The 13,025-nt window shown below is 44.2% G+C and overlaps 1 protein-coding gene across 8 annotated transcripts in view; it reads left to right on the top strand.

Annotated features, from left to right (window-relative positions):
* SMYD3 (SET and MYND domain containing 3) overlaps positions 1-13,025 on the top strand; it is a 783,945-nt gene that overhangs the window by 645,537 nt on the left and 125,383 nt on the right. For all 8 annotated transcript variants that reach the window (XM_064276780.1, XM_064276777.1, XM_064276778.1 and 5 more), the window contains one exon: positions 3,588-3,762. In XM_064276780.1, coding sequence (XP_064132850.1) covers positions 3,588-3,762 — 175 coding nt within the window. The remainder of the gene's footprint in view (positions 1-3,587; positions 3,763-13,025) is intronic.

Below are 13,025 nucleotides of genomic sequence, written 5' to 3'. Positions count from 1 at the left end.
TGTCCATAGGTAATCTATTCTCTTTGGATGGGCTACCCAGCCCTGCCCAAGCCCAGAGCTCAACTCCTCCCTGGAACAGAATGGCTCGTAGTAAACAATGAGCAGATGCCAGAAACTAAATCTTTGAGCAAATAAGTGTTAGCATTAGCTTGGGAAAAAAGCCTCTTAGTAAAATTATTCAATTTTTTTGCTCACTGGGGTGTTTTACAGGAAAGGTTTTACCTTGTTTGCCAGGAAATGATTGCCAGTGTTACAGAGGGAAATTGGCACGTGGTCCCTTCCAGCTTGCTGGGGGATAACTTAGATGTATTCCTGCGAGCGGCTGCGCAACATTACATCTGGTTTTTCCTTCTAAGGCTTGTCACCTCAAACCTCTTTAAAATGAGTTGGAGCATATGTAAATGAAAAGGTAAATAACAGTGAAGGTCAAAACAGCACCATGTTAAAATGAGGTGCAAAGGTGTGCCACAGAAACATCTAGCATTGTGTAAGAGACAGTCATTCCTCCTGACAGTTTGTCAAATATCTAATCCTGGAATGAAAAGCCAAAGAGGTTAGCCCAGCAAGCTGTTACAAAGTCAGTGCATTACCTAAGATATGGCTTCCCTCAGCCTCTGTGGGATACGTTCAGCCTCTTGAAGACATAGATAACTTGAAATATGCGTGGTGGAAGAGTGCAAAAGAAAATCACCAACTCACTGACCTTCAATAAACATGACTTCCAGATTTAGAGCCAACTTCTCAGAGACAGGTCTGGTCCTAAAATTATATGGTGTAATTAATATACGTTGTTGTTGTTGTTAGTTGCCATCAAGTCGGCTGCGACTCATGCTGACCTTATGTACGACGGAATGAAATGTCGCCTGAACCTGTGCTATCTTCACAGTCATTGGTGTGCTTGAATCCACTGTTGTGGCCACTGTGTATTCCGAGTACCTTCCAACCTAGGGAGCTTATCTGCCAGCACTATATCGAACAGTGTTTTGTTGTGATCCATAAGGTTTTCACTGGCTAATTTTCAGAAGTAGATCTTCAGGCCTTTCTTCATAGTCTGTCTTAGTCTAGAAGCTCCACTGAAACCTGTCCACCATGAGTGACCATGCTGGTATTTGAAATACTGGTGGCATAGCTTCCAGCATCATAGCAATATGCAAGCCATGACAGCACAATAAACTATCAATGAGGCGGTGGGGTATAAAGTATAGGAGATAGGATATAAAGGCCCTCACCAGTGTATTTGCTTAAAATTCTTACCAAGGAACTCATGCCTTTGAGTAAGGTCTTATGCCTCCAGGAGGCCCCTGCTAAAAGGAAAATATGTTTGCCCCGAGGGTTAATAAAGATATTAGGCCTCACTTACACAGTTGGCTTAAACGACCTACGAAATATGTTTGCTACTGTTTGGAAAGCAGTACTCTGAGGGTCTGGACACTGGAAGAGGTAGATTTTGCCGGAGGGAGGGATAAAGGAGTATTGTAGAATACAGTATGTTGTCTGTCCATACGGGACATGCTGGGTTAGGACGTTGATGAAGAGGGCTTGGGGAGGGCTGGGGGTCAGAGGAGCAGGGGATGTGAAGAGACTGGATCCTGTGTGGAAGTGGAAAGGAGTGTGAGATGGGGGAAGTTCGATCACACATGGTCGCTGAACCATTTTCCTTAAGCCTAGTCATGGTTCAGTGTAGTGAAGGGAGGAAGGAGGCACTGATGTTTGTGCGTGCCACTAAATGTTTCCTCAGTGCATCCCTGATGCTCAGAACTCTGCCTGGCTCCTGATGGAGTGCATAATGAATTTTTTTCATTTTATATATTATAACTTGTTTCATTCTTAAAATTACACCAAGCATTTCTGTTTCTGGAGCCCTGATGGTGCAATAGCTAAGAGCTTTTGGAAACCCTGGTGGTGTAGTGGTTAAGTGCTATGTCTGCTAACCAAAGGGTTGGCAGTTCAAATCCACCAGGTGCTCCTTGGAAACTCTACGGGGCAGTTCTATCCTGTCCTATAGGGTTGCTCTGTGTCAGAATCAACTCGATGGCAATGGGTTTATGGCTGCTAACCAAAAGGTTGGCAGTTTGAATCCACCAGCCACTCCTTGGAAACCCTATGGGGCAGTTCTATTCTGTCCTGTAGGGTCACTATGAGTCAGAATTGACTCGTTGGCAGTGGGTTTTTTTCTGTTTCTGTCCCATTCCAAAACACTTAGGTGAGTTTCTCAGAACCTCAGAGCTAACAAATGACAAGACTAGTTTAGATTCAAATCCAACTTTATCTGTGTTCAAAGTCTATGCTATTTCTACTACCTCTGAACTCTTCTAACCTCTCTTCTCTCTCACAGCGAGTTACCACGTATGAAAGCACATCGATCTGGAGCCACACTGGTTGAAAGTGGTATAGGGTTGGGGGAAGGAGTGATGTTTGCCTCCACCTCACCTAACACAGCGGCACAGGAAAGAGCTGTGTGAGGTCACTGTATGCCTCCACTCTAGCCTTGGAAGGCATTCCCCCTCTTAGGGCTTTACAGCACTCTCATACCAAACCCCAGAAACCAAACCTGTTGCCATCGAGTCGATTCCGACTCATAGTGACCCTACAAGACACAGTGGAACTGCCCCATTGGCTTTCCAAGGCTGTAATCTTCATCAAAGCAGAGTGCCACGTCATTCTCCCATGGAGCGGATGATGACTTCGAACTGCCAACCTTTACCATGTCCTTAATCCTCTGACTGCCTTTAAGTAGACAGGGAATACTAGTTGTAAAAAGTGAGGACTCACAGAGGGTCCGTGAGATTAAGTCATTGACTGGGGTTAATCAGAAAGTCAGTGGATATTGGGCCTTCTCATCCTTTCAGAAGCATTGTTCCTCTTGCCCATAATTTATGTGCATAAGCCACGTTCTTTTTTGAGGGGGAGGGGATTAAAATAAGATAAGAATATTTTAACCTTCATTTGGTTACATATAGGCTTGGGTCATTTTTGCTTTATAACCAAAAACATTAAATATGCAATTCATTGGAAATGGATTTCTTCAAATTGCTTCACCTACTGTGTGTGTGTGTGTGTTGTGTGTGTGTGTTGTGTGTGTATGTGTGTTGTGTGTGTATTTGGTTTCAGAATGCCCAAGCTTCAAACAGCACAGAAGCAAACATGAGCCCCTCGTTTCTAAAAATGAATCTCTCTCAAGCTTCTTGAATTTCATATCAGTTTTGAAACAGGTTCACAGAGTTAATAATTTTAAATTGACCTCAGTCTTTAAGCCAGTTTGGTAAACAGCTGCATTTATTTCAGGGCTAGGTTTGAAGGGAATACATATAGGCATATGAAGAGAGAATGGTTCTTTGGAAAATGTAATCCCCTGAAGCCCAGGCTCTGTTAGAAGATGGTCTGTTGATGTAAACAGAGTTTCCTTAGCTGAGATGCCACTTTTGTGTTTTTGTTCCTCAGACGTGTTTTCAGGCAACTCATCTGTTCAATAATGGGCGCTTCCTCCCCTCCTGTGCCTGGGAGCTCCTCAGCCTTTTAGAGAATCTGATTTTACTTTTGTTTTTTCTTGGTGAAGACAATGAATCCTTAACCAAGGTTAATAACAGAGTGGGAACAGGTTCTGGCAATGTGCCAGACAATCCTAAGCAGCAATTCTGAGCAGCTTCCCGACACCAACATCTACCAGCTGAAGGTGCTCGACTGCGCCATGGATGCTTGCATCAACCTTGGCCTGTTGGAGGAGGCGCTGTTTTATGGCATTCGGACCATGGAGCCGTACAGGTCAGTCCCAGGGAGAAGGGATCAAGTAAAGGCTAGGATGTCTTAACCCTGGGCAAAAGGCTGACACTAAAGTCATTCTGATTATTACTTTATGTCAAGTTTCCTGCCTGCTTCTCAATCAGCATGTAAAAGCAGACCTTCCTTTATTCATTTCTTTGTTCGTTCATCATTCGTACAGTTCTTCCATGTGTCAAGCACTATGGGTATACAGAGACTAATTAGATGTTGTCTCGATGTGGAGTGGATGATTACAATATGTTGCAGCTTGCAATGATGGAGGCAAGTGCAGGGTGCTGTGGAAGCCAGGGGTTGGGGGTGGGAGCATGGGCCCAGACCTAGTTTGGGAGGCTGTGCTGATCCCAGTGGGGATGGCCAGTGTTGGGCCCTCGGTCCAGCTGCCAGTTACAATGGCCCCTACCCTTGTCAGTGCTTTATGGTTCACAGGCTGCTTTCATATGAGTCATTTGCCCTCTTAACCACTGTATGACCCAAGCACGAAGGTACCTGTCATTGGTTCAGGTGAAGGAGCTGTTGGTAATGAATCATTTCTTCACTAGTCTCAGCTTCTCCAGACCAATGGGTGTTTTGCCCTTAGATGTTCTTGTAACTCAGAGGCACTTTAGCGGGGAGGTCGATGTTGAAGTCTAGTGCTGGTGGGTATTAGACCCTGATTGGCAGTGGGCTAAGAACATAAGCTTGGAAGTGGAGACCGACAGCAGTCCAAGGGAAAGAGCACAGAGATGTACATGCCATGAGATGAGGCTGGAATACCTAGTCTCCACCACAGAACACGGTCACTACTAGACAGGTACTCCAAAAGCACCTGGTACTGTGTGTGGGAAGGGGTGTCCCTGGAGAACAGGTGTACCAGTCTGGACAGATACTGAATTTCCCAGCTCTGCAGGCCACGCCAACACGATGCTGACCCAAAGGGGCTCAGCAGAGGGCAAATCCAGATGTAGACTTGTGCAACATGAAAGAACAGGCAGAGGGGTGGTTCTATTGAATGAAGAAGCCAGAGCCCAGGACACTACCTGTTCTCACTTGAGGAAAGCCTCAGGAGACAGCTGGGAGGAGAAGTAACCAGAATTAACATGACAAGAGCAGAAGCAAATCCAGGGTCTGATTTATCAGGCAAAGGCAGTAAACTAGAAATGAGGCGCTTGGTCAGGAAGCCAGACCTGGGCTAGGAAGTTGGTACAGGCAGAGAGAAACCAGAAGATGGCAAAGGCCTCAGCACCCAGGTGGATGGCAGAGGTCCACAAACCAGCCGTGGCACCATGGTGACCCCAAGGGTGTTTTCAGAACTTCTGTAGGTGGGGAACAGCCTTGGAATCCAGACTGTGAGTCAGCTTTAATCAAACTTAGAAGAGGTTGCCTTGAGGGTTGGGACTGTAGACTTTCCCATGAGCGGTGAAATGTCTGTTCAGTATGATGAATCTTGTGGGTTCTCAGAAAATTTGAATTGAATACAAAGAGATAAGGCTTTTCTCTGAGCCTCAGTGTTGTAATGAGAGGCAGGTCCTGGATGGTTACCTCTCTGAACTTCTGGGCTTGGTCTCAGGAAGCCAAGCCACAGGCTGCTGGATGAATGGATGGAGTCCAGCCAGGAGGTACAGATTGAGAAAACTCTCCTTCCTCCAGGCTCCCCTCAGCTGCCAGCCAGCCCCACTCTACTCCGACTCTTCCTACCCCATCCTCCCCACCCTTTTGACATCCAGGCAGCCTGCTCAGCCAACTCTGAAGCACAAAACGTCAAAGTGGCCCATCACTTCCATCAAGAAGGCCACACGCCTTCCAGGATGCCCGTTATGCACATATTTTTGAATCCACTTTTTCCCAAATTCTCCAAGGTTTCTCTGAAGGATTAAGTTACCAGTAAAACCAGTTGCTGTCAAGTTGATTCCGACTCACAGTGACCCCGTGTGTGTCAGAATAGAACTGTGCTCCACTGGGTGTTCAAGGCTGATTTTTCTAAATTACTTACTCCTTAGTCAATGGGCAATTTCACTGACTTAACCTTGTATCAAACAAAGAGGCCTTTCTTGTAAGTGCAGTCAAGTCCACCAGAGTATACCCCATGTTTGGGATACATCTGGTTATGTTTTCCTGGTGCTGGCAGGTCACAGTCTTGCTGTAAATGTGCAGTCTGTTGTGAGGCTGGGTGACAAACCTCTAAGCCTCCCTCGAGTCTCTCTTCCCTGGAGCTTGTTAAGGAATTGCTCTGCAGTGTTCTGAATTTCAAGAAATCCAATCTGTATTGACCCACTGCAAATGCGTGAGATCTGGACCTTCTGCTTTCAACGTTATAGTAGAAGCAAGGGCCATAAATAACCCGTAACCAACAAAGAGAAATGGGAGGGGCTTTAGCTCAGGCGATAGTGTCAATTTGGAAGCGTGCACAAGTGGAGCAGATGCACTGTGTGCCCTTCGTAATTTCAGAATATAAAGTGGGACTAGGACGCTGGCAGTGGTTCTCGCCCCCTGGAGTGTGCGCCGGAGGACTCCCACCGTGCGCTGTCAGCTGATCCACACCGTCTCCAGGCACATGCTCAGGGTGGGCTTTGTGCTCATCGTTCGCCAAGGACACGGACAGTTAGCTAGGCGTGAGTTACCGAGAGGTGACTGGATTGCCATCTGCCGTAACAGTTTTACAATGTATAATATACTGTTTGCAATAACTAGATTGAGGTCACCGGTCATGTTTCTAGTGGTGATTTTGTCACTTCTGACCTTGGCTAAATTTTAACATCTAACCTTAGAGGGGAAACTGTCCATATTTGAAATGTTCATTTACATCCAAATTACTGCATTGCTCTCAGCTCACTTCTTTCTATCCTGTCTTTTTGTTTTCACTCATTAGAAGTAAGTTCTATTTATAATACAAGACAATATCAGGTTCTTTATGTTTCATAAAGCAAATTGGATATGATTCGTGAACAACAAAATGTAGGATCTTTCATATTAGCTGAGAATACTTATTCCGAGAGTCTCTGGGTGTAGACCTGGGACTATGTATGCAGGGTCTTCCATCCCTTAGCATTAAAGATGTCAGAAAGAGTGAAAATAATTTAAGAATATTTTATAAATTTTCTTAGAAATTCTAATTCAGTCAGTCCTGAATCAGAGGATGGGTCACGTTTGAAAAGTTAGTTTGCTTTTTGGTAGTTTGGAACTTGGGATTCATTTTCCTGTTAAAGGCAGTGTTATAGATGATGGTGAGGTCCCCAGACTAGCGCGGGAGAGTCAACTCAGCTGATAATATCACATCGCCAGGGCTATCTATACATTTGCCAAAAAACCAAAAGGAGAAAATAACAATGAAGAAATAAAATTGAATATAAACTATTTCGAATTATATTGAATACTAAGTAAACTTGATTTTCTCTAGGAATCAAAAAATGGTAACAGGCTGTGGAGGCTTTGTAAGGCCGAGGGGAACTTTCAGTATATTCACACATGTTCTGTCAACTTAATGTTTGTTTTGTAAGAATATTATGTACTAGGAAAGGACTTTTTCAAAAGAACCAAAACCAAACCCGTTGCCACTGAGTCGATTTCGACTCATAGCGACCCTACAGGACAGAGTAGAACTGTCCTGTAGGGATTCCAAGGCTATAAAGGAAGTGGATGGCCACATCTTCCTTCTGCAGAGTGGCTGGTGAGTTCAAACTGCCAACCTTTCAGTTAGCAGCCACGAGTTTAACCACTGCACCACCAGCGCTCCTTCAAAAGAACAAAGAGAAAGTCAGAACAGAAGGGTAAAAATCACCCTCATCTTTCCAATTGTCATCCCACTCCCTAGAGGTAACCACTGCTAAACGTTTCTTTGTTGAAATTTTCTGTGTGTGAGTGGCCAAATCTAAATATATCCCAAAGTCCCACATGATTAAGTTTTAGCATGTTGTCAGAGAGAGAGTATTGAAAGTAAATAAGTAATTCTAACATATACCAGAATCTCTCAAAAAATACAAATGGAGATTCCATTCATAATGAAAAAAAAAAAATATTTCTTAAAACCACCTCTCGTCTGTCAGCTTGTCATACTGTGGTGGCTTGCATGTTGCTGTTATGCTGGAAGCTATGCCACCGATATTTCAAATACCAGCAGGGTCACCCATGGTGGACAGGTTTCAGCAAAGCTTCCAGACTAAGACAGACTAGGAAGAAGGACCAGGCAATGTACGTCTTAAAAAAAATTGGCCCGTGAAAACATTATGAATGGCAGTGGAATATTGTCTGATACACTGCTGGAAGATGAGCCCCTCAGGTTGGAAGGCACTCAGAATACAACTTCAACCTTAGTGATGTGGATGAAGTAAAGCTTTCGGGACCTTCACATACTGATGTGACATGACTCAGAATGAGAAGAAAGAGCTGCAAATATCCATTAATAATCAGAACTTTGAAGGTACAAAGTATGCATTTAGGAAAATTGTAAGTCATCAAAAATGAAATGGAATGCATAAAGATTGATATCCTAGGCATTAGTGAGCTGAAATGGACTGTGCAAAAATTAAATGTGCAAAAATTAAATGTGCAAAGACCTGGAGTTAGAAAGCCAAAAGGGACGAACACTCTCAGCATTCCTCAAGCTGAAAGAACTGAAGAAAAAAATCCATGTTGCAATATTGAAGGATTTTATGGGCAAAATATTGAACCATGCAGGAAGCATCAAAAGAAGATGGAAGGAAAATGCAGAGTCAGTGTTTCAAGAAGAATTGGTTGATGTTCAACCATTTCAGGCGGTAGACTATGATCAAGAACCAATTGTATTGAAGAAAGAAGTCCAAGCTGCACTGAAGGCATTGGCAAAAAACAAGGCTTCAGGAATTGATGGAATACCAGTTGAGCTGTTTCAACAAACGGATGCAACCCTGGAAGCACTCAGTCTTCTTTGTCAAGAAATTTGGAAGACAGCTACCTGGCCCACCTACTGAAAGAGATCCATATGTGTGCCCATTTCAAAGAAGGATGACCCAACAGAATGTAGAAGTTATCAAGCAATATCATTAATAAAACACACAAGTAGTATTTTGCTCACGATTATTCAAAAATGGTTGCAGCGATACATCGACAGGAAACTGCCAGAAATTCAAGCTGGAGTCAGAAGAGGATGTGAAACAAGAGATACCATTGCTGATGTCAGATCTTTGTTGAAAACAGAGAATACCAGAAAAAGAATACCAACTAAATGAATAATTTCCTTTATAAGGGTCATCACAAAGGTGATTCCTATGAGGCAGAGGTTAAAGATGCCCCAAACGTCCAACTTTTCCAAATCACTGTACCACTCCATCAGCTCTAATATCAACTATTCCTCATCCCCTCAGCACTGTCTCGCTGTCTTTGGGTTCTGTAATATGCTGCAGCAGCTCACAGAACTCACAAACTATATCAAGGAAATGGCTCAAACAGTTGTGGAGGCTGGCAAGTCCCAAATCCATGGGTCAGGCATAGGCTTCTCCCAATCCAGTGGCTGCAGGATCTGAAGAGCCCAAACCAGTAGATCAGACTACAGGCTGCTGGCTCACAAGGCTGTGGAGGCTGATGAACGAGGTCAAAGTATAGGCCACTGGCCCACCAGTGTTTTATTGACTATGCAGAGGCATTCGACTGTGTGGATCATAGCAAATCATGGGTTACACTGCAAAGACTGGGAATTCCAGGACACTTAATTGTGCTCATGTGCTACATTTAATATCCATGTACTTGTATCCTTGTGTACTTGTGCTACTGAATCCATAAGATAAAGCCTTGTGATAAATGCATAAATGTTAACTAGCTGCATCAAAAGTTATATACTTTTTAAATTTGGATTAAAAAAGAAACTTGCCATCAAGTCAATTCCAATTCATAGTGACCCCATAGGACAGAGTAGAGCTGCTCCATAGGGTTTCCAAGGAGCAGCTGGTGGATTCAAACTGCTGACCTTTTGGTTAGCAGCCAAGTTCTAAACCACTCTGCCACCAGGGCTCCTAAATTTGGATAACTGTCACCAAATTGTGCTCTCCCCTTCCCACCAAAATATTGCCCCTTCTTCAAAAGAATATGAGAATGGGTGACATTTATTTTTATTATATCTAATCTGAATTCACTTTAAAATATTGAAGGATTTTTTCTTTGATCATATAGGGTTAGATTCCTCAGTATTGGTTTCGTTGTCCATAAATAGGATTATTGTGGTGGTGGGAATGACATGTTTATGGGTGCCTTGGGAAGACTTGGAAGAATAAGAATGACCAAGGGGCTATGTGCACATGTGATAGAGAGATGGCTTAAGTTCACTGTGCTTGTGATCAGAGAAAGGGGAAGGAGGATATGAAATCCTTCCTCAAGGAGGAGAAAGTTGACAGGATTGAGATTCCAGCTCAGATGATTGCCAGAAAAGATGGAGTAGTTAGAAAGAGCAGGAAGTAAAATGCAACAGTAGTTGACAAGTCACATGTTTGTAACTCAGAGATTGCCAGTAATTATACAGCATCTCCATCAGTTTTTGTTTTGCTAGTAATTTTTTAACTTTTCTCTCAGGAGCTTTGGCAGATGCGTTGATAAAATACAAGGTTTCATCACAGCAGTACCTTCTACTATTGTGCTCAAGCTGGCTTTTCTTCCGAAAGACCTACAGTTGTTCTTTTGCGGGTATTTGTCACCAGTCAGCATGACACTCCAGTGCAGGAGCCAGCAGGACTTGCCGGGCGCACGTTCATGGGGGTACCAGGGAGGGTAGTAGGTGCCATCACTCACCTAGCACTCACCTGTGCCTGCCTCTGCTGTTCCCTCTGCTGTCTGTGTGGCCCAGGCGTGGTTAGGTAGCTCTCTCAGGATGCCTGTGTCAGTATGTCTGTCAGTGAAGATCATTCCTAGGGTTCAGGGTCCTTGGCTATTGTATCTAGCTTGGAACTCTCCTCAGCCAGACTCACAGTGTGGGGCCTAGAGATACATGAGCACCAGTCCTCTACCTGTGAGTATAAAAAAAAAAACCCAGTGCCGTCGAGTCGATTCCGACTCATAGTGACCCTATAGGACAGAGTAGAACTGCCCCTTTCCAAGGAGTATAGGTATCTGCAATTCATTCAGTCTTCTGTCCACTTACCTTGCTTGCCATTTATTGTCCATGGTGAGGTTTACAAAATTTTTTTTTTTTAGTAAGTGAACAGATCTTCTGTTCCCAGCTTATTGATGTAGACCATTCATTAGCCACTTAATCTTTTTTTTTCTTCCCAAGTTGTAATTTGCAGTTAAAGTCTGTTTGGTGGCACAACCCCTGTGTATGGTTTTGAGCTGTATGTGAGTGTTCGTGTGTGTACAATCCTGAGTTACCTGGCATTTCTAACACAGACTCCTTTCCGTTTGGCTACCAATTCTGTAAGAGTGATTTCTTAGCCACAGCTGCTTGTCTGACCCTGGGGCAGTCACCCCTGCATGGCAGTGGGGGGAGGGTGCCCATCACAGCCCACGCCGTTTTAATTTAACCCTTTTAATTTAATTCCAAAGGGTTCCCTTGACTCAGGAAGTAGACAGACAACAAAAGGAAACAGTGAAAAAGAAGACCATAAAGGAAGAGGGAAGAAGGAGAACTAGCTGCAGTAGCAGCAACTATGGCAGCTACTTCTCCTGCCACCATCACGACCACCACTGCCTGCAATTCAGCTGCATAAATATCAAACCACTAATTTAAGCTTATACCTAATCACATGTGCTTTTTAGGTAGGAATAATTCAGAGCTAATATGAGGTTTTGGGTAGGAGAGCAAGGGAGAGCATTATCAACAATTTCTCTGGCTGCACTTCTCTTGGGGAAGCAGAGAAATGTAAATTTCTGTGCTTCAGTTCACTGATCAGTCCTCTAAGATACCCTGACTTCACGTTAGCCCTGAGCACCTTGCCTGAGAAGCTACCCGTATGTTTGTGTAACGACAGATTCACTGGCCATCTGTGCTGAGTGGTTCCAGCCATGAACCCACTAGTTGTATGAGAATGCCCCAGCTTTCTGGTCTTAGTTCTAGAATGGAAATCAGGACAGTCTGAACATGGAACTGGCACAAGGCTCGACCCTCCAGCCCCTCTGAAAAAGAGGAGGCAGGAAGACACGAGCCTGCACATTCTCCCGAATGCAGCAGCCCTTCTGCCATTGCTGCCCCTCAGGCTTGCTCTACAATGTGACGGAACTCTGGTGGCAGCAGACAGATCTGAGCAGGCTTAGGTCATCTGGCAGCTTCACAGATCAAGCCTTGGTCCAACATGGCTATTTACCTGCTGACTTAGGGATAAAACAAAATGATTATTAGATATAATGTTGGGGAGGAAGGAGGTGATGCATGGACCACCTCCAAAATGTTGCTCCTGGCAGAACATGCATAAAGCCTGTGCTTTCTGTCACCTGGCCACACAACTCCATGGTGTTCTTCTCTCCTGGCTACTAGAGAACCACTGCCCAACTGTCTTTAGAGGACTCCACCTTTTTCTTCATTCTGGATTGTATTGCCGAAACCCTCTGTGCCGAGAGTACTAGGTAACTGTATAGTCCACAGTCCCATTCTCCTTGGACAAAAAAGATAAGAACCTGCCTGTCCCTCCCCCATCCCCATTATGGATACCACTGTGCAATTGTCCTGATGCCCCAAGCCAAACATGTTGCTTCTGCAGCAATGCTAGCAGGTAGGGATCTTTAGGAAGTCTATTATCTATAGGAACCTCGATCTGATCTGTGTCCCTAAAGTAGAAGATGCCCTTTTAGATATGCCTCAGTAATAGAAGGTAGCCTGGGAGATCATTTGGGCTAACAAATGCCTCCCCATCTTCCACACTTAGTGAATCGCTTACTGCATGGCCTCCTGAATGCAGAGGACCATGGTTCATTTGGATGGAAGTATCTCAAGCTTCTAGTTCAGGCACTTATTTTCCAACAAAAACATTTGAGACCTGTTGCTATGATGCTAGAAGCTATACCACCAGTATTTCAGATACCGTAGTGGACAGGTTTCATGAGAACTTCCAGACTAAGACAAACTAGGAAGAAACCCTGTATTCTACTTCTGAAAATCAGCCAGTGAAAACTCTCTGGATCACATCAGAACATTGTCCAGTATAGTGCTGGAAGACAAGCCTCCTAGGTTGGAAGGCACTCATGGAGATGGTGTAGGACCAGACAACATTTTGTTCTTTTACACATAGGGTTGCCATGAGTTGGAGCTGACTTGATGGCAACTAATAACAACAACGACTACTACTAGACTGTCCTAGGCCCTGGAGACAGTGGTA

The sequence above is a fragment of the Loxodonta africana genome, chromosome 25 (genome assembly GCF_030014295.1).
Source record: "Loxodonta africana isolate mLoxAfr1 chromosome 25, mLoxAfr1.hap2, whole genome shotgun sequence".
NCBI classification, from domain to species: Eukaryota; Metazoa; Chordata; class Mammalia; order Proboscidea; family Elephantidae; genus Loxodonta; species Loxodonta africana.
Note: the sequence above shows the minus strand (reverse complement) of the source record. Positions and strands in the feature narration are given on the sequence as shown.